The sequence below is a fragment of the Cryptomeria japonica genome, chromosome 2 (genome assembly GCF_030272615.1).
Source record: "Cryptomeria japonica chromosome 2, Sugi_1.0, whole genome shotgun sequence".
Taxonomy (NCBI): domain Eukaryota; kingdom Viridiplantae; phylum Streptophyta; class Pinopsida; order Cupressales; family Cupressaceae; genus Cryptomeria; species Cryptomeria japonica.
This window is the reverse complement of record NC_081406.1, coordinates 573,451,923-573,474,871: the sequence shown is the minus strand read 5'-3', so window position 1 is coordinate 573,474,871 and position 22,949 is coordinate 573,451,923. Positions and strand designations below refer to the sequence as shown.

General features: G+C 34.8%; 1 protein-coding gene across 1 annotated transcript; it reads left to right on the top strand.

Annotated features, from left to right (window-relative positions):
• Nucleotides 1–77: 77 nt before the first annotated feature.
• LOC131050836 (RNA polymerase II C-terminal domain phosphatase-like 1) lies at nucleotides 78–20,970 on the top strand. Its single transcript, XM_059216735.1, has 17 exons — nucleotides 78–1,651; nucleotides 2,334–2,810; nucleotides 3,225–3,435; nucleotides 3,664–3,821; nucleotides 10,575–10,645; nucleotides 10,762–10,867; nucleotides 10,985–11,065; nucleotides 11,480–12,082; nucleotides 12,199–12,262; nucleotides 12,978–13,099; nucleotides 13,197–13,250; nucleotides 13,430–13,526; nucleotides 18,812–19,059; nucleotides 19,164–19,241; nucleotides 19,482–19,547; nucleotides 19,771–19,844; nucleotides 20,418–20,970. The coding sequence occupies exons 1-17, from the start codon at nucleotides 1,367–1,369 to the stop codon at nucleotides 20,527–20,529; spliced, it is 2,907 nt and encodes a 968-aa protein (XP_059072718.1). The 5' UTR covers nucleotides 78–1,366; the 3' UTR covers nucleotides 20,530–20,970.
• The last annotated feature ends 1,979 nt before the right edge of the window (nucleotides 20,971–22,949 follow it).

The window sequence follows — 22,949 nt, the reverse complement described above, 5'->3', positions numbered from 1 at the left end:
CACTTGACGCCAACAATTAGAAGCCAGCACGGGTTGTTAGATGACGTCGGTAGTAAATTCACGACAATAGACGGCAATAAATTTATCAAGACAGGAAGCCATTCATAAACTTGAGGGTTTTTTGGCGAGGGTTTTCAAAATCGGTGAAGGCATTTAAGTTTCGGAGAGATTAACTTTTGGCCGGGTGGATGACCAATTTGTTTATTGCGAGGGAGAGGAAACGCAAAATGCATTTCTATATATGTAGATGAAGAAGAGATAGAGAAATACTATCTCAAGGGATTTAAGAATTGCCTGCATCGCGAATCCCCTGCCTCCCCTTCACAATTCCACTGCAAAATACTTTGGGTGCATTTTGAAAAACTCGTTTCCATGGGCTGATCTGGAGTTTGAGGGATTCTAATGTTGGGGGGAGGGGAAACCCTAGATGTGGGCTTACAAACCCTTAAATGTTTTTAGGGCGCATTGGAGAAACAAAACCCCAGAGATAATTTTGCTCAAAAACTGAACTTGATAATGAAATTTTGATACGGAGGGCTTGTTATATTCCTTTGCAAAGTCTTCTTTGGCCATAGGGCTTGCCTTGTATTTGGCAGCAACAGGTCGAGTGTCCATTTACTGAAACATATCCACTGCAAACCCTCAGCTTAGGGTTAAGCGGGGTGGTGAAACATTATGTGGTCCTGTTAAGTGGAAGTGGACAGTATTAAAAGCAGAGGGCAAATTGGGTTTCAGGACTAAGCGGGCCTCAATTAAAAGAACTTCTGCAATCTACATTAAAAATCAAGGAGGGTTTTTTTAAACCTAAGTGCTCCCTGGTGCAAGTTGGCTCACTTTTAGCAGGAATTTAGGTCATTTCAAGTAGACCATATTTTGGTTATTTCCTTATCAGGAAAGTGTACTATTTTGACTAATGAAAAATACCAACTTGTTCCTTGAAGAGGCAACATTTGGGTCACATAGTCGAGAAGAATAAATAGGTCAAATTAGTTTACCCATTACCTTTAGAGCAAGGTGGTGACTTCTGCCAGGCAAACTATTGTCACTTTAAACAGTAAGTCCCTGATATTTGTACTGATCAGATGTGATGCTGGGAGGCTTGATTTGGAGGGACAATTAGAGCGTGTACTTATCTTCAAGGTTTTGTGCTATGCTAACGCCATTTGGAGATGCTATGCTACAAGTTTGGGTGCCTGTTATAATGTGAGAGTCAAAAACATGATGTTTGAGTGGACTGGCAAGGGCGTAGAACTAACATTGTACTTGTTGATTTTGCGCACCACATCGGTTGGAGGATATTCAATTTCCGTCTTCCCGGATCTGTGAACTTAGAGAGATAGTTGGGCAACTTTGGACTTCTGTTAAAATGGCCATAGAGTCATTTAACTCCATCCTTTACCATGGAGATACCCGTTTGGGAGAAGTTAACGTTTGGCCTCAGTATGAGGATTTGAACTTGTTGGATTCAGTGAAGGAGGTGATTAAGATATCTCATCTTTCACCTGGAAGCGAGAGATGTACTCCTTTAGCTGTACTTCACACCATTGCAGCTTATGGAGTTTTTATCAAAATAGAGGTGAAGGAGCCGCAGCCTCAATTTGACCAGTCACCTCTTAAACAACTTTACGCCACATGCTTAAGAGAAGCAAAGGTACTCTTCACACTTAGTACATCTCGAACTTGTCAATTTTCTTTTTAATACAAATGACAATAAACATTCTCTTGCCTCTATACAGATTGTGGATGAGCATAATAAGTTAAATTCTTTTAGAATGTCATGCTGCTTATGTATTTAGTTTGACATTTTAATTATGCAAACCAAGCAGTAGGAAATTTTAATTAAAGTTTGAATTTCTTGGCTTTCTAGTTTTTTACACTTTGACCATGAAAGCCTTTTGCGACTGGTATTTTTGCTATGTTCATTTTCTAAATACCAGAAGTCAAATGTCTGTAATTACAACAAGAATTAATTTGTAAACAAAATTGTGGAAAAAGATACAACTGAACATCACCTTCTTCTTTTTCTTTGTAAAGATATTGGCCAGACATTCCAAATTTTAAAATGAATAGAGGTGATGCATATTGAGTGCCCTGTAGTAATATTGAGCAGACATCAAAAAGAATTATTGAGCAGACATCAAAAAGAATTATTGAGCAAACATTTCAAGTTTTATTTATACGAGACTTAGTGGCATTCTTTATGTCAGTTTTCATTTGACTACAAATTTGCATTCGAGGGCATAAATACCTAGAAATAGTTGAAATACTGTCTACGTGAGCTTGATGGTTATTGGTTTCCTCTGCCATGTTGAATGTTTGATGTCAATTTGCAGACTGCTATTGTACCAATTGGAGGGAGGGAGCTGCATTTAGTGGCCATGCTGTCAAAAACTAGGCGTGATCAGTTGCCTTGTTTTTGGGGATATCATGTGCCCTCTGCGATGTATAATTCGTGTCTTGGGATGCTAAACCTAAGGTGCTTGGCAATCGTTTTTGATTTGGATGAAACACTTATTGTGGCAAATACATTGCGATCTTTTGAGGACCGCATTGATGCTCTCCAGCGCAAGATTGCAGTTGAGATGGATCCTCAGCGAGCCTATGGAATGATGAGTGAGTTAAAGCGATACCAGGAAGATAAGGCAATTTTGAAACAATATGCTGATACTGATCAAGTTTTTGATAATGGGAAGCTGGTCAAAGCTGAATCCGAGTTGGTACCACCACAATCAGACAAAGGTCATCCTATTGTTCGACCCCTTATTAGATTGCAGGATAAAAATATGATCTTGACACGAATTAATCCTAATGTAAGTATTTTGATGAATCTTTTGGCATTATTAAATAGGTTATCAAGTGATTTTAATGCTGGTGTTATGCTTAAACTTTATACCAAAGTCTCTTTTGATTTCCATTTTTTTCCTGAGTATTTACTTGTAATTTAAGATGCTTATATTTAGATTAAAACGTTGTAAACAATGTTTAGCACATCTTTCTCTGTGATAACAGTAACTACCTGTATTTATCACATTTTGCTTTAAATAAATGTTAAATAGTTGATGTACAATTTAAACTTTAACTATTAACTATAATTGGCTGTTCTACTTGACTACTTAGTATACCATCATTTTTTTTTTCTCTGCATCAAGTAGTGTGAAAATTAAGTTTCCATGAGGTCGTGCTTTTTATAAGGTGATTGATTATGACCTTTTTCTCATTTTCAGGTTAGAGATACTAGTGTTCTTGTTAGGTTACGGCCAGCTTGGGATGAACTTAGGACCTATTTGACCTTTAAAGGACGAAAACGCTTTGAAGTTTATATTTGTACTATGTCAGAAAGGGATTATGCATTAGAGATGTGGAGGCTTCTTGATGGTGAGGCACGCTTAATCAATCCTGCAGAGCTTCTTGATCGTGTTCTTTGTGTGAAGCCAGGTATAAAAGTCTTGTTATATATATAATTTTAAATTTTTTTGTAAGCCTTTGTAATGTTTATGGATAAGATTTTGGTATTCATACTTACCTTAATGTCAAAATTTGGAAACGACAGTAGACTTTGATGGATTTATAATAAATTTATGGCCTCTATTTTAGTTTTGCAATCGTAAACACTGTCTTATGGTTGTCATTTATATATGGTTCCCTCTTGCTCTTATGAAATAGGGTTAAGAAAGTCCTTGATTAATGTCTTTCATGATGGTATCTGCCATCCTAAGATGGCAATGGTTATTGATGACCGACTGAAAGTTTGGGAGGACAAAGATCAACCTCGGGTTCATGTTGTTCCAGCTTTCGCACCATACTATGCTCCACAGGCAGAGGTAAGAGTATTTCTTCCTTTTAAGGCATGACATAACGTGTCATTGTTTTGATTTGTTTCATATGTTAGTATTAGTATATGAGAACGATATCTTTCTTTCTTTTGGGTAATCATCATATTTTATTGGATACTTTTTAACAAAGACTATCTAACCAGACAGTAACTACAGAATGTCGTCTTTGATATTTCAAAATGATTTGTATAATGATCTGATGCAATGTTGGTAACCAGTAAATGTTTAATGTCACGACTTCTTATAATTATTATTTGAAATCTTGCTAATATGCTTAAAATGTTTGATACATAGTTTTGTTGAACACAGTACATTTACTTATACAATTTAGACATGTGTTCAAATGATCAATTTTTTGGACAAGTTAAGTAAAGATTGCATGTTTGGGTTGCATATCATCGGACTCCTCAAGGTCCAAAGCCAGATTAACTTTAAGATCTTCCCACTTGGGCTAGGCAGAAAATTATGTGGTTCAAAAAACAATGCATAAATTCTTGGAAGACAAATAGAGAGAACAGTGGAGTGAAAATGATACCAGGGAAACAATTTGATCTGTACAAATGAGAGTCAAGGATTGCGACTGATATTAACCATGATAGAGTGGAAAGAGGGGCACTCCCTAGCAACAAAAGACAATATTGCATTAACAAAGCTTTTGGCAAGATAAGACCACTTTGTCAATAAACTTATGAGGAAGGCAATCACAACCTCACAGCATGATAACAATATTAACAGAGATGGGAATGAATTATCAGAGCCCACAGATAACTTTAAATTTGTAATCTCGAACAAATTAGTAGTATAACAACAAAATCTACAATAATTGCAACATATTCAAGCATTACAATTTGAATAATAATATAACTAATAATAATACAATACTTATAATAAGAATATTTAGGGGTACAATAATAATAACATCGATAGGAATAATTTTAAAATAATATCATACTAACAATGATATTCATAATAATAATATATGTATTATTAATAATCACATTATTAATAATAATATGAATAACACTAGTAATAATAATAAATTAAATAATAGGAGTAATTAAGATTTTATATAAAATTCTAACAAATAAGGACTCTAGTAGGTAAGTAAGATATTATGCTAGTTTTTGATATTAAAATTTCCTTGTAGAGGGGTCTCAAGAGATATTCAAAATGTTGGGAACAAAATCTTTCATAGTGCTATATTACATGGTATGATACTTGACTGTGAAAACTGAAAATAATTAACAAAGAATCCTTTTGTTAGGTTTTAAATTTTTGATCATAAAAAAAGTAAAAAATGGATGCTCACTGTGCTTGATATAGGAACCACAAAGGCCATCGGAGAAGAAAGGACCAAGCATCTTACTAATCTTGCAACTCTTCACACCATTCAACATATCAATTTGTTAAGAAAAGTGTCATAGTAGATGGTGTGAATATTTTCATTACCTCGTTCAGACCTTTGGAACAAAATGATCTCCCTTTTATATCTTATGATTGGGGAAGTCATAATCTTTCATATTTGAAGTAGTCACAACCCTTGCTATTCAAATTCTGCCCTTGATAACTTTAATTTAATTTCTCATGCTAGCACTCCCTTTACTTATATATTAGATGGGTTCTATTTTATTGTTTGACTATACTTTAGATGGGCTGCGAACAGGAATTTGTGGCAGGGGTGTGACAGGGGAATGCCCCCTTGATGGTCTGCCATTGCTGCCAAGTCTCTGGGGATGTTTCTGGGATGACCCCTTGTCTAGGGAATGCCATACAGACATTGAGACATCCTTGGGGCTCTTAGGGGACTCTCTAATGTCTCCTGTGCACACCTGTAACACCACATGTCCCCAACATCATTCAGCTCAAAAATTTCATTTAAAAAAATCAGAAATAGTAAGGACTTGGTGTTGCAATATGCGAAAATGGTGTGTGCCATGAAGGTTGTGGTTTCAAACTAAGTCACAAGGTTCGAGTTCGAGTTCGTGTTCGGCAACAATGAAATTCGGATGAAGTTCGGCCACGGAGAAAAATTCGAAAAAAAAATCGTCTTTAAATTCGCCTTATATAAATTTGATTTTTTCAAATATAAGCAATTTATTCACAAAATTATAAACATAGTTTTAACATTGCTATATTTTAGTTAATAAAATTAATAATATACATAAAACTAGAAATACACAAATGATGATATAAAAATATATAGAAGGATAATGTAAAGAAATAACATTAGAAATATACAAATATTATATTTTTTTACATTGTAGATATGTAATTATATTTATATATAACTATATGAATAAAATATAAATAACATATATATATATATATATATATTAAAAATGTACAAAACCATATTAAAAATTAATAAAAACATAATAACATAAATGATATTAAAAACATATTTAAAAAAAAACCGAGGGGTCGAATGTTATCGTATTGGTCTCTTAGAAGCAGTCGTTAATCTTGAAGCCATGCAAACCCAACGATGCTGCAGAAGAAACGACCTGAACAAGAGCCTAAGGGTCCCACCTCCACTCGGATTTGATAAGCCCCTCGTGGCAGGGTGCTTGATGCAAGTGAATACATCCACGATTGGGGCTAGAGCCTTGCGCCGACTATTATAATGGAGCCCTCAAACCATAGACAGAACAACCCATGGGAGATAAAATGCAGAAAAGAGCCCTAAATTTTTTTTAAATATATTTTTAAAACCTCTATGTACGAATATCTGACGAATTTCAATGATTTTTTGGTAATCCTTTGAGGTTCACCGAATTTCGAACTTCATGGCCGAAATTCGGTGAACCCCGTGACTTAGGTTTCAAATGCCTTTATTTGGGCAGGCTCTACCCATGGCCTGGCCTTGTATCACAAGAAGGAATGTGCCTGGGGTGCTGTTCTTTGACCCTGGTTGGGGTGTTGTCTATAAACCCTTGTGAGGGGGTTGCACCCTGACCCCACTAGGGGCTCTGTTTCCAGATCCTTGCTCATCACCATCCAACAATTACTTTGCTGCTGTCCACCTGCTGTCCCTAAACCCAGGCCCTTGGTTCTCTTGTCATTTATCCCCCCATCTTAAAATCCTATGGAACATAGAACAAAAACATAATAGACAGAAGGAATTTTTGAATTATCCCATATTCCAAGGAATCCATGCTGACCGGTTTGCTGTCTTGTTCTATTTTCCATTGTTCAGTTTTTTTTCACTTACTGGTCTTCATATTACAATTTTCGTTAAAATTTTCTAGAGAACAATGAGAACTCTTTCCCTGATAATTATTTGGTAGTCCTCAGTTTTGTTATCACGTTTATGTTATCATTTCATTGTTACTGATTATGTATCTATGGGTATTTGATTCATGATATGGTGATATTTGCTTTGATAACTATTTGGCAACATTTACTTTGATTACAACATGATAATCTGTAGGTTATCATTGACCTTTTTTTGTCTTGCTTTAGCAGCATTGATAATTTTGTCAACTTTTGGATAATTTTACGTGTACAATTGCATTTGCATTGCATTCCTTGTATGCCTGTAAGAGCTGAGTTGCATCAACTTTAGCTTATTTTTGACATGCATGCTATGAAACACAAAAAAATATTTTTATAATTTACTTTAAAGAAAACTAAAATTTAAATAATATATTATTATTATAAAGAAGCTTATTTTTTCTTTTTCAAAATAAAATTTATATTTATGTGTCAATATATACTCATAATTGCAAATAAACAAAGTATTCAAATACCTCATAATTTGCAAAAAAGAAAAGACATTTAAATTCATAATTTAGCGACTTGTCAAATGTCAATACACAATGAAAATTACAATCAGTATTCAATAACCTTCATAGTGTGTGATAATACTCTCTGAGTCAACACATTCAAAACCAATTCCTCACCACCCCTCATTGTAAGTAGTGGGGGTCTAGGAGTGGCAATCCCAATGGGGTTTAGGTATAGTTTCCCTTGTGGGGGTCTCTTGGGCAATGCACCTGTCACCAAGCCCAACTAGGGCTTTGAAAGGACATATCATGGTGAGTGGCATTTTCACAATTTTATCACTTGAGGGTGAAATTAGGTATGTGGCACTTTTGTTTATAGAAGGATTCAAAATGAAGCCAGGGTGCCTAGGTGGGACCTTGGGTGAACCCAGGCTGCTCCTATCGTGTCTTCAAGTGGAAATTGAAATAAATTAATTATCTCTTCTATAAAAAATAAGAAAATAGTAAAATTAAAAAAATAGCTCTTAATTAAAGTTCAGGTTTACATGTTCATACCTATATTTAGTAAACAAAATAGCTCCAAAATAAATTAAGTAAAATAAATAAAAATTATTTCTAGTTTTTTTTATCTAAGTCACATCAAATAAAGAAGAAAAAAGAAGCCAAAAGTAGCAAGTAAACCTATTGATATAATTTCATTTCATTTAACTTTTTGAAAACTTTGAAATTCCTATGTAGTTAATGTATGCAATAATGTAAATAAAATAAAATAGTTCTTAAATAAAACTAATAATTAGTGTGTCTATTTGTATGTAATAGTTGAAATAGATATAAAATTTAATAGTCATAAAATAAAATAAGGCAGTTCTTCAAGTGAAAATTGAAGTAAATTAAATAAATCTTCAATAAAAATAAGTAAATAATACAATTAAGAAATATATCATAAATAAAATTCGAATTTATGTGTTCATGCTTGTATCTGGTAAATAAAATAGCTGTAAAATAAAATAAGTAACTCTTTAAGTTAAAAAGTAGTTCTATATATCTTTTTAATTTATCTAAGTTCCTTGTTATCAACATGCCTAATCTTTCAAAGCATTTTGAGCCTAATCCTTCAAAGCCTTTTGAAATTCCAAGGTTATTCTGAAGACAGTGGCTTGATATTTATTAGGATTTTGTAGGGTTGATAGATAGAGCAAGGGAAGATGACTAATTTGAATTTTTCAGATCTCTATAATAATTGTGATTTAGAGTTCAGTTAATTTTATTTGGTCAAGCTCTGATGACCCAGTTGGTCTTCAAGAAGGAGAATAGCCACTAACTGGTTTTTATTGACATTGAAGGGTTCAGTTGTACAGGGGATAATTGATGATTCTTTTGTTGTTGTGATCACCAATTAACAAGCTTGGATGCAAACACACAAATATATTTGGATACTATTGGATACTTCCTGTTCAAAATATTTGTCAGTAGATTACAAATACCAAAGCAAATTATGTTCATGATCATCCATGTTGCAGTTTGTAGCTTTATCAATTTTTTTCCAATCTTTGCTGACCTGAGGTGGTAGATTGGATGAAAATAAGCTAAATTAAAATTTTAATTAGAAAAATCTCAGCCACTTTTTTCGATTGGATGAAGGAATGCTATATTTAAGGTCATAAATCATGAATAAGATAGGCAAGTAAATGAAGCATTGATGTATTGAAAAGGTAATACAGAACATTAGGAGTTTATGGAAGGATCTCTTTCTTTGGTGAGTTAGCATTTTAGGTGCTAAAATATATCATATAATGTGAAATGTGGTAAAAACACATGCTTTTGATTTGCATAGAGGAAGATCCAAAGAAAGACATCTATGAAATAGCTTTGTATTGAATGGAGAAATACCCGAAGAAATACTTATAAGAAATAATTTTGTACTACATAGAAGAAGACCTTAACAGTACTGCATTTAATTTGAAACAATCAATATGGTCATTTTGCTTGAAGCAAGATGAAGAGTGGAGGTTCATAATTATGCTAACATGTTAATATCTGAGACGAGCCAAAGCTCATTGTCAGAAGACCACTGAAATGATATGTTTAGCTCATAAAGTTTCGGAGGAAATGGAAAGAAAGTTAACACACATACGCATATTCATACACATGTATGTACACAGAACGCACACACCTATACACACATATACATGTGTACATCATACATGCATACATACAATTTTTTTTTTTTGATTGGTAATAGGCCGAAGCCGATAAGATGTACATACCCTACCCCCTATGGGATTTGAACTTGTGACCTCTTTTTCAAGAGCACAAGTTCTCCACCACTAGGCCAACTCAAGCTGCACTGCATACATACAATTATTTGTCTGAGCTGTTCTATTTTATTAAAATAAATGATGAGTTATATTCACACACAAATATATATACATACGTATTAGTATTACAAGACTCGGATTCTGCAAGCTAGTTTTTGACTCAGACTTGGAGGAGTTGATACATAGACTCTGCTAAGACTTAGCAAATTGGAAAAAAGACATTAAACATAGAGATGTTTAAAGATTTAAAGCTTTTACTGTGCACTGTTCAATAAATATACTTTAAAGAGATAATAAACTAATCAAAGATAAGCCACCCTGATCACATACGCAAGTTAACATCAATCACATGAGTACAAATTTCGATTTTAGCTGAAGGGAACAATATTTTTAAACATGTAAATACTTGCAACTGTAGGCATACAAAACTCATGGATTATGATGTCCATGGAGTCAAAAACAAAAAACACAACATGGAGTCATGAACCATTGGTAGAAAGGAGTTTGTATCACTTGGCCCAGAATCACTTACCTTAAATTTCTAAAAGTTCTAAATGATAAAATATTAAGATGGCAAAAAAACAATTAGTGAAATAAGGGGCTACAGAATTCTTGAGAAATACATCTAAAATCTATCTTTTAGATGTTTTGAACAGAATTCTCAATAATCTTATTAATTTATCTTCTTGGCTTCACAGGCTACTTCAGCTGTTCCAGTATTGTGTGTTGCAAGGAATGTTGCTTGTAATGTACGGGGTGGGTTTTTCAAGTGAGTTGCGCGGACTTGTTGCTTGCATTATTAAGTTTCTGAACAATTAAGTGTTTGTTTATATGTTTTGAGATTAATTACGTGATATATTTTACCTTAAATCTCATTTATGGCAGGGACTTTGATGATGGCCTTTTGCAAAAAATTACCGAAGTTTTTTATGAAGCTGATACAAAGGGTCTGCCTGCTGCACCTGATGTCAGCAATTATTTGATGTCAGATGTAAAATAACCTTATAACCTCTCTTAACTTTTTCTGAATTACTAAGTTATTTGCGAATATGGTTTTGGTTTAGTCACTTTTAGACATCAAATAAGACATTGTGGTGATTTGCATCAGGATGATACAAACTTGAATAGAGATCTACCATTGCCAGAGGGCATGGCTGATTCTGAGGTAGAAAGGAGACTTAATCCACAAGTATATTTCTGTACCCTGGACTTCAACAGTTATCTTGTACATTTTACTCTGCATTTTAATGCATTTCTGATTGAGAAGAAAGGCATCCAATAACAATTTGCATGGTCGTTTACATTTGTGATAATAGCTTTATAAAAACCTTACATAATATTTTGTATAGTAATCAATCCATTCATGTCTCACTTGCTTGTTTTCTTGTTTGATAGTAAAAATGTAACAAAGCTAAGTAGAATGGAAGTAATATATTGTGCTTATATTTAATGCAATTTTTTCTTAGTCCAATTTTCTTAAACCTACATTGTGACTGTCAGAGATAAGTTATTGCTATTGCATAATTTTGTGATGTTCTCCATTAAATAACAGAAAAGGAAAGGCTTATGCTACATTGAGTTATGTGTCTTGTTGTATTTCCAGGAATCTAATTCTCCTTTGCAACCAGAGATTACATCTAATGGGGCAGACCATCAGGGTTTTAAAACGATGGCTCGTCTTCCTGATCAAATGCAACCTGTTATTGCACCTCCGTCTATTATAACTGTACGGCCATCTCGTACAGATCCCCCAACTGAACATTTTCAAGAATATTCCCATGGGATTCCAGCAGTTAAACCGTTTGTACCTCAAACCCTTAATACTATAGAATCTAATATTCAGGGTTCTCCAATTAGAGAAGAAGGTGAAGTCCCAGAATCTGAACTGGATCCAGATACAAGAAGGCGGCTTTTGATACTGCAGCATGGCCAAGATACTGGGAAACATAATTCAGTTGAGCCTCCTTTACCTGTTAGACCGTTGCAAATTTCAGTACCTCCAAATCAAGTGCCTGGTGGATGGCTTGGAGCAGAAGAAGAGATGAGTCCCAGGGAACTTACAAGGCCAACTCAAGGACTAATCGTTCAGTCTGATTCTCTTTCTTTAGAAAAACAAATTCAACAGCCTTCTTTTAATCATGGTGTGGAGAATTCTCCTGCAATTGATAGGTGTCTAGGTGAGCCTAAAAGGCGACTTCCTGATGAGGTGGGCATTTTGCTTGTTAGTTGCATCCATGTATTGATTAATATGTATTTTGTAATTTATCTGAAAGTGAATTTGTTTGTAAGGGGACTTCCTTATTAAAATTTGCTTTTCTGCAGGGATTTTTTGGAGATGACAGAGTGAAAAATAATCATATGATTCCAGATTCATTTTCCCATTCAGGTATTTATTTGTTTGGAAAGATTTAATACTGCCAAAGTGTAGGAAAATTCTTCTTCTAATAACTACCATTTTGATTGCCTTTATTTAGTAACTTAATACTTCACATTGTATGTGGGATGTAAAGCATGTGCCTAATTTACTGGTCCTTGTGATTCTCTAATAACATTGCTCAACCTTTAAATTTAAGATTATTGATAGCTTGATAATATAACTGCTCTTAAGAAGAAAAATATTTAGAAGTTGATCAAGCAGTGCAGGCATGTGCACTGCATAGAGACTGCATAGAGGAGATTACTGGTTTGTGTCTGTTTTGGGTTAATGTTTTACAACCTGTTGAACAATACATAAGGTAAATGGAAAAATATCCCCTTGTGGACTTCTACAAGGTAGGTTCTCACACACGAAAGTGGTGTTTCACATGGCAGTGACCTTAAAAACTACACATCCCTTCCCCTAATCAAACAAAATCAATCGGTGCCAAGCTTGACATAAAACTAGGTGTCAGAAATAGAATATGTCAGAAGAAATGCGAAGCAAAAATTGAGCGGAATTGCAAGTATTGCAAAATCTATCCATTATTTCCAGAATGAGATTTGACAATCTTAAATTAAGTTTATGTATATGCTATTATAATGCAAATTTTAATTTTAACTTGTATATGAAAACACTGGTTGATTTTTCAAACTGAAGGTTTTATTTTGATTGGACTAATCAGAAGATGAAGAATCTTCCATGAACAAAGTGCCAACTAATTGCAATTCAGGAGGAGGTAACATATTCAATGCTTCGAATGCTGTGGGAGTTTTACAAGAAATTGCAATGAAATGTGGAACAAAGGTATTCAGCTAGGTTTTGTCACAGTGGTATTTGCTTTATATCATGATATTCTTTGTATCTTGCCAGTAGCTAGATTGCTCATTTTGTTGTTTCTCAGGTGGAATTTAATTCACTTTTGGATAAAACAATGGAGCTCCAATTTACTGTTGAGGTTAGTTTGCTAGATTGCTGACTTTCAAAGTAGTGCATGATAAATTAATTGATTCTAGTTACATCCATCATGGAAGTTAGATTAAATTTATCATAAACATATATGTTTTCAATACTGCAAACTGATTAAATTTGTGCTTACGTTATTTATTTTGTTACTATAATTTTTATTGAATTTAGGTCTTGTTTAGTGGAGAAAAAGTGGGAGCAGGTATAGGTAGAACCAAGAAGGAAGCACAACATCGAGCATCTGAAGATGCTCTCAGATATATGGCCAGTAAGTACCAAAGTTTCATTTTGTGCTTGAAATAAACTTAGATTTAGTAGATTTAATAAATAAGATAGGCTAATGTAGCTTTAAACATCTGGAACTCTGTTGCAAAATTGTGTCTATATATTTGTAATATTCACAGCATGCTAATGTAGTTTTAAACATCTGGAATTCTGTTGCAAAATTGTGTCTATATATTTATAATATTCATAGCATGTGCTGAATGGTTCTTGTAAACTCAGTCCAAGCTTTCTGAAGAATAAGGGATAGCCACATTATTTCATTTTAGATTTGGTAATCAAATAAGGAGTTGTCATAATTGTTAAGGTGCATATCTCCTCTAATTTTGCTAAATGTATATACCTTATATTTGTTAAAAATTAAAATAGTATTGTTATCTAGAGAATTAATCCATTTCTTGGTCAAGAGTCAGTTTTCGCATATAGTGCAATCTTTCCCAAAAATAAGGAATAGCCACATTATTTCATTTTAGATTTGGTAAATAAATAAGGATTTGTCACAATTGTCAAGATGTATGCCTCCTTTTATTTTGCTAAAATTATATACCTATTTGTCAAAATTTAAAATGGTATTGTTATCTAGAGAAGCAATATATATCTTGATCATGGGTCAGTTTTCACATATAGTGGAAACGTTTCCAAGAATAAGGAATAGCCACATTATTTCATTTTAGATTTGGTAAATAAATGGGGATTTGTCACAATTGTCAAGATGTATGCCTCCTTTAATTTTGCTTAAATTATATACCTTATATTTGTTAAAAATTAAAATAGTATTGTTGTCTAGAGAAGCAATCTATATCTTTTTTTTTGATCAATCAAAATCAGCTAAGGGGCTGCACCAGGTTATATTAAGTATTAAAATATTACATTTGGAGGTGTTCAACTGCGATGGCCTATTTCCAGTCTCATACTGTCAGAACAACCCTATTATAGACATCACTACCAAAATGTCTCTTGGAACAAGAGGAGACAGATTTGACCATCTATAGACCGCTACTACAGCTGATACATTATATTCTTATAACCAAAAAATCCAGACTTGCAATATACTGTCAAAAAGAGGATATTATTCTACGAAAGACTACCCAGTCCGCTTCTTTGTGTTGGCCGCAAACCTTGCTTTCTCTGGGCACAAGGGACCACAAGTAGAATGCTGTGCCAGCTCTGCCTCCACACCTTCAGAATTGCCCCCATCTACTGGCTCCTTTTTAGTCACCTTCCCAAGACATTCTGTTTCCTCAACATGCCCAATCAAGCTCTCATCTATTAAGTATTTATGAAACCACCCTTCCCCATCCTCTGGTACCAAGTCTAGAATTTTCTTCAAAAACAAGATGCTTCTCTCCACTGCAGGCTTTTTGCGAGAAATTGAGGCAGGAATTGCAGAGGAAATCAACGGAAGTCTCTCAATTTCACCACCCTGCCGCCGCATTACATAAAAATTCTTCGGGAGTGAAATACCCTTTGCATTAACCACATTCTCCAAAACGTCACCAAGCTCTCCCAGAAATTGCTTCTTGATCACGCCCTGGCACAAAGAATGCTATTTCCTTGGACTCAAATGTGCTTAATATTTCATCAACGAATGCTATGCAATGCAGTGTGTCCAATTCCAAGCCAAATCTGGAGATATCGAATCCAGTGAGGTACATTTCCACCTCCAATCCGCCAGAGATGTGAATCATGGCTACACGAGCCTGTCCCATCCAAATTAATCATACTCCAACGTGGCCGTCTAATGAACGAAAGGCAAGCTAAAGCCTCCGCTGCCACCTAAACCCCTCCATGTCCTGACAAGTCATTACCAACGTTAGGGAGTATCCGAGGCCATATTGGCCAACTCATCTGCCTCCATGTTACCTTTCCTGTATAAATGTGAGATATTAAAATTTTCAAAATTTTCCATTTCTGTAGTTTCCAGTTGGGAGTATGCCGCTGTCGGATAGTGTTAACTGCGATTAAAGAATCACCTTCTAGATGCACTTTTGAGGCATTAAGATCTCAGCTACACTTCAGTCCGATCAGAGCTGCTCTGAATTACACCTAATTATTAGTTGCAAACCTGAGACTAACCGATCTTTGATCTAATATCCTTCCCATATGGTCCCTAACAATACATCCAGCCCCGCTCACTCCAGGGTTGCCCTTGGAGGCGCTGTCAAAATTGATCTTTACCCAACCCGGATCTAGAGCTTTCCATGTAACTGAGGGCAAGATCAACCTTCTTGACTCCATTAACGGGGGATAAGCAATCTATATCTTTATCATGGGTCAGTTTTCATATTTTATTCTGCAGGAGGGTACTCCAAGTTCTCAACTTGGCTACATAGTCTTGAATTTAAATTTAGTTATATATGTAATTTTTTGGTCAGGCCAGTCTTCCTGGTAATCGTGCTTGAAGCCATCAAACTGGCTAAATTATCGCAAATTTATTTCAATGTATTTATCTCGTTGAATCAATGTCTTAGGGAATGTGGCTTCAAGAAACTGGTTATGTTTGTCTTATGATTTCTATATGTTTGGCCAGTCATTCTATTCTATTTGTGTGGTGAAGTTTTTGATATGGATTTGAATCAACTTTAAAATAATGGTGAATTCTTTAACAGACTTGAAGCAACTTAGATTTCTATTGTTTGAGGACATTACTTGACTAACAACTAACTAGCCAGAGGACAAGAGTACAAGGAAAAACCATAATATTTTTGTTTTTTTTCTTAAAAATGAAAGTTTTTTGTATTACTTCATGACAAGTCATACAAGTTTTTATTCTGCTGTTCTTTCTTTTTACCATATTTATTTTTTTGTGGTTTATTTATCTTGATAGAACCGTTCTCTACCGTTAGTGACTTTTTAAAATATTTTAATTGATATAACTTTCTTGTTTATAGGTGGATCTCGAGGAAAATTCCTATTTAACCTTATTTTTGCTTTGCTCACTTACAATTGCAGTTTTGGGTTTTATTTGTTGAATGTTTTCTTGGTCATTCTTTTGTACTTAAACCCTAAGCTTTGTGACGAGGGTTTTATGTCACCCTCTGTTGGGTTTACCTAGAAGAGTTTATTTACAACTAGTGAAAGCTTACAACTAGGCATAGGCTTGCTTGTTGATAGGCAAGGTTATGTTAGTTATGCTTGATAAATTTTCCATTGACCATTAAGCATGGGTTATGATTATTCCTAAATAGTAAACATAAATACCCCTACATGATGAGCACAAGTACCCCATGTGGATTTGGCTACAAAATGTATAGTGACACCAAACAAAGGATTTAGGTTGGTACCTGCTACGGTAGTCAACCTGTTACAAGTTTTAAAGTTGCTGGAACAAATTGCTCCATAATTCTTTTTTGAAAACAACTGCTTCGACAACTGTACATTAAAGCATTTGCATTGTCTTCATTATGGTTAATGTGTAAATATTGCCTTTTGGCTTATTAGATTTTTAAAATAGCATTATCATATGGCAAAGGGGGAAGCAAGTGGACAAATTTCAAGGATCTTGTTGTTGGTTGAGGGGTTTGTTGTAACTTACTCTTCATCCTCTTGACCAAAATACCTGTCCTTTTGTCAACAGAAGGACTTGCTTGGTTGGCTCCGGAGAAACAATGGTGCACTGTGATTCAAAACCTGTACTTTACACCCCTGCTTGCTACCAAGGTGGTCAAAGAGCTGGCAGTCAAGATAGATGAATCCAAGCACCAGTAGACTGAGTTACTGGTTTGGGTTCGGGTTCAATGGTTCATTTTGTGGGTTCAGTCAAACTCCTTGTGTAACATATAAAAATCAGAAATATAGATATACAAAGAGCAGCATTAAATTAAGTTCAAAATACAAATACAAAGAGCTCATGAATATAACTAGTGAAGTGAGATTAGTAGCTTAGTTGAATATAATTAATTTTTATAATCCAACAGGAATCAATAGATGTAGAAAATGTTGCACAAATCCTGATTGGGACTTCCACTTAGTTTGATTTGGCAGTTGTCAATGAGCCTTTGTGAACAACTTAGTGGAGTTTCCCCAAGACGAATACAATTTGTACAAACTAGATTGAAATGTAGAACTAAAAGTGTTTTGGCACAACTAGGGTTGATACACGAAGAAATGTTGCACACTAGTGCAAATTATGAGCAGGGGCTTCCAAGAAATGACATTGAAAAATCTATCGGTTGGGAACAGGAAGGAGCAACCACAACGATACATGTCTAGTATAGAAATCATCAGTGTGGAAATCAAGAGGTCTAAAGGCTCTAAATATTAATGGATGTACTGGTGGTGGGTGCTTTGCCTGCCAAGTTCCTTGAGGTACTTGAACCATGAGACTTGTATAGAACAAGTAAGTATGCTAGTGCTGGAGAAAATATTGGACCTACCACACATTCTTTGCCTTTTTTTATAAGCATGGAGAGGATAGTCATTACCAGGAAGTGGTTGAGACTCAAAGGATGCGACCAGGAGGATGAAGATAAGCACCAAATCAAAGTGCCAAGGGGATCAAGAATGTTCATCAAGGGACATAATACCAAGGGAGAGACTGGCTGTTGAGGAATGTATGATGACCATTGGCAGGATGAGATACTCTTCTATTTGCATGGAACATGTGATGAGCTGAATAGAGACGAGTGGCAACTTTTTAGTCAGCTGTATAACTCTATCAAGTCGTCTATTATAAATTTATGTACCGGTCTCAGCAGAAGGCACTAGGCAGTTGCTAGATAGTCTGTGGGAAAAGGTTTTGAATTCAGAGCTGTTAATCCCATTATAACCAAGTAGTTTTTGTAGTCATTAGTGTTGCAGATATAATATAATAATATTTGAAATGTTCCTCATTTCAGACATGTTTATCTGGGGATATTCATGATGCTCATTCTGGTTGTTACACCTAGGTGATACAGGGCCATTTTGAGCTTCCCCACTGAATAGTTGGGGTATTCTCTGATGCACTTTGTTAAGTGTCCTGGATAAATATGCTAAAAAATGGCAAACAAGGATGGTTTGGTCTTAAGAATATTGGGTCCCAGGTTTGTCATTCCAATATTTATCATGTGTTGAATTATTTAAAACCAATTAGCAGATGTCGTCCAAGTCATGCATGCCCTTGGGCAATTATGAAAATTTTAATTTTTTTCTTTCCTCTATAGAATAAATGGTGATTTTAATTCCTCCCTCTCTATTCCTATCATAAATTGCTTATTCATTTTCTTTTGGTGCTTCCAAGAATTTTTTGGACTGTGGTCTTTACTGATTAAATTTCATTTCTTTGTTTAGATCAATATATGTCACAACCTGTAGTGGTTGGAGCTGGGCTTGGACGTGGGCAGACAGATTCTGGTTTTCACCAATGGGGTGAGGATGAGGGCTTAAGAGAATCTTGCAGCTCTATAGGGTTTGTTGGTATGCCTAAAGAAGATGACATTGCTGTAGCAAGTACATCAGGGCAGTCAAAATGTGTGGATCAGAGAGTTACTGAAGACATGAAAAAATCGTATAATGCTATTGACACCCTTAAAGAAATGGTAAACATTCTTATGAAATTTATTTTACAATGATATTTTGCAGTTATGGTATTATAATCTCTCTTTTATGAATTTCTAGTGATCATGTATATTTGTGTTTGCAGTGCACTATGGAAGGTCTTAGTCTTACTTTTAAAGATCCGACAGCTTTGGTTTTAAACAGGAGGGAGTCATGTGCACAAGTATGTCTTAAGTGACTGCAAAATCCCATCTCTTTTGTTTATTGCCAAGTTCTACTCCTTACATTAATTAGATTTAGCTAATAATAATTTTAATTTGAAAACTCGTAATATGGAATAATTCTACTGTGTATGGAGATGATACAACTAATGTAGCCATGTGATTGGAGTTCACGTTCTAATACCTTTGTGCATTGAGAGGTGGATAATTTAATGTAATCATGCAATTAATTATTGTGTTAGGTTGAAGTGGCTGGACAGATCCTAGGGAAGGGTAGTGGTCCAACTTGGGAGGTGGCTAAGTTGCAGGTATTTTTCTTGTCACTTTTGATGAGTTTGAAGTTAATTTAGATCAATTTTTATTGTCAAAGCTGTTTTCTTTTAAAATTTCCACTGCTTGGGTACATTCAGAGGTTTCTTGTGTAACTATTTATAGCACGGGTTTTTATTGCAATATCATTCCGCTTGTGGTTATCTCATGATCATATTATATGAAATTAGTTGTTTTAATCTAATATCAATTAAATTGCAGGCTACAGAGGAGGCTCTTCGTAATTTTAAATCTGTGTTTGTCCAATCCACACAAAAGCGTTTAAACTCTCCTAGGTGAAAAACTCTTTCTATTTAGATGTAAGCTTATGAAATATTTGCTTCTTGAATGATATATTTTGTAACTGTGCTAAATTTGTTGGCTCACCTATTTTCTCCAAGGAGAGAACCTATAATATGCACTCCACATATTATAGGATATATTTGTAATATGATTTCCTCTAGCAATAGAGCATGTCAGATGAGTTGGTGCCCTGAAATTTATGGTGAGTGGGTTTCCTATACGGATTCCTCATATTGAACGCTTTTCCAATACAAGTTTAAGTTTTGAACCTTAGGTATGACATTTTGGAAGTGCTACTGAAATTGTGTCCCATTTGGAAACATTGTCTAGTTTCAAAACTGTACCAGAGCACTTCTCTTCTACTAAAATACCAGAAACAGATAGCCTATTCAGAATTGTTATTTGATTGTTACTACATGAATATTCCTTTTGGTTTGGTAGAAGTCAAATTACTACTGTATATATGAGAGAGAATTAATTAGTATAGTATTTGAAATCTGTATATGTTTTGCCTGCGTATAGTTTTTATTTTGAGCCATAGATTAACTGAATTTACATTTCTACAGGTCACTGCCAGTTCAACCCAACAAAAGAATTAAATCTACAGAAATGTCACGGGGTGCACCACGTATTCCACCTTCTCCTCGAAGATACCAAAAAAATGGACCACCTTCCTAAAAATGGACTGGCTATTTCTTGATATGATGCTTGGGAAGATGAAATCTTTCTGGTAAATTTTCTTGTATAATAGTGCCTAAGGAGGTTCTTCCAAGGCAATTTTGATGTTAGAATGTCAACCAACACTTCGTTTCCATGATTTTGTTGTGATTCTTTCAGTGAAGTACCTTCCTTTGTGCATATTGTTAAGAAAGCTGTAAGGCCTGTTGGCTCAAATGGAGCTGCATGAAGAATCCTTTACTTTGATTTATGAAGGGATAGAGTCAAAGGAGGGGCTCACTAAATGAACGGGTAAATCATTTTGTATACTTGCCAGTTTTATGAATGGAGATTTTGCTCTGGAAGATTCTTTCCCGGGCTTGGACTTTGATGATATAGTTGCTAACCCTCTCTCATTATTGTAATGTAAAGGTTTATTAATAACAATGTTAATATTAGATACTTGTTACCTTTTTTCCTATGCTGAAATTTATGGAGCAGGATTTTGGTTTATACCTGTTAAGTGTCAGATTATGAACCTGGTGCATAGATAGGATAAGTGCCCACCTTTACTTTTAAACTGTGTATCTGAGTGGTGTGCAGAACAAAATTTTAGTATTGTGAAATTTGTTCATCTGATTGAGATCCACGGTTATTCATAGCCAAATAATGCAGTTACAGTTTTGTATTTTTACTACACTAAATTTTGATATGTGAGGGCATCTTGACCGACTTTAAGCATTGTGCATGCGTTTAGTATGGGAGGTTGGATTTTTCATTGAAGTATGTTTCATATAAGTTGACATTTTAACCTCTTGCTAGGCCTAAAAAGTATTAATATCCAGAATTAGCTAGTTTTAGGTAGGTCTTGATATTCAGACACGTCTAGTGTAAGAAGTTGGTGCATATAGAGTTGTGGAATTTTAGTGTTTGCTTATAGAGATATTTATTAGTGGACTGAAAAGGGCCTAAACAGTGCAACTTATGCCAGTTACACTAGAGGGTCATGTAAAGAAAAATGCACTAGGCAAAAGGATGCATTCATTAATGCGCCAACTATTTAAGCATGATTTGAGCTGTGTGATTATAGCCTTCAAAGTATGCATATTACCTTCTGCATGTTGTTTCGCATAAGGCTGTCACCTGCTAAGTTTTCCAACTGCTTTAATAGATTAACTGGGTGGCCTCGAGGCTGGATTTGAATAGATTTAGGAGTTAACCCTTAGGTAGAATTGAATCTATTGAGCTTGTTTGAAGTCAGCCATATGAAACGAAGAATTGTAAGAGGAATTTAGAGGCGCTGGATAGACAATGTCTGCTGGCATATCAGTACGATGTTGAAGGGTATTTATTTCATAACCATTTAGACAATTCTGGTTTGAGGTTTTTGGAGTTTAAGAGATTTTGATTTATGTAGAGTTTTTTCCTACATGGCTTTAAAATATCTGAGTTGTTGCTGTTTTGTATCACTCATTATTTAGGTTCTCTTCAACAAGTTGTATCAAATTTTGAAGAAATAATGCCAATGCAGTTTGTTCTTTTCTGCTATACAAGTTCTGTTGCTATTTTCCATTACATCCTCAACCAAATAGAGTATGATAAACAAGGACACAAAAGGATTACATCCTCAGCCAAATAGAGTATACAATGATCGTGAAAGGAGACAAAAGGATTACGTCCTCAGCCAAATAGAGTATACAATGAACGTGAAAGGAGACAAAAGGATTACATCCTCAGCCAAATAGAGTATACAATGACCGTGAAAAAGGAGACAAAAAGAGTATGTCAATATCCCCTGGTAATTACTTTCGAGAAATGTGAGGGTGTCTGTACCACATGGAAAATTGGGATGTTTGAAGGTCACAGCAGTTCAACATTTAATTTCAGTGCAGAAGACAACTTTTTGCATTTTATTGCGAATCATCTTTCTTGGATGCAGTGGATGGAATCAGTGTGGCATTGTCAAGAACCAGAATTCCTCAAGTCAGGCCAATATTTTTAAATTTTATGGGTTCTAGGAATCCTCTTAAAGATGGCAATTACCAACATTTGATCCAACACATTGATAGATCTGGAAACAAAATACTAGTTAGAAATGTTTGCATTAGCTAAAATGTAAGACCATCTACAGTGGTAAAAAGGCCCCAGTCAATTAATGTATTCCTGCACAATAAATACAGGAGGAATTCATTGCCTCGTACAGAGTCTATGAATGTGAGTTTTGTATGTAACCAATCATAATCGTGATATTTAAGTTTTGAATTCATGGTGTGTGGATTCTGTATCAGATAGAGTCAAATACAAATATTATTTTTTGATTTGTTCCACCTTGCTTGCAAAAGTTTCGAGGGTGGCAGGTTCAACATTCTACTTTGTATGCTTAAATGTTAACGATTAAAGAAACCAAGTCAAAATGATTTGTAATGCTAAATGTTTTGATA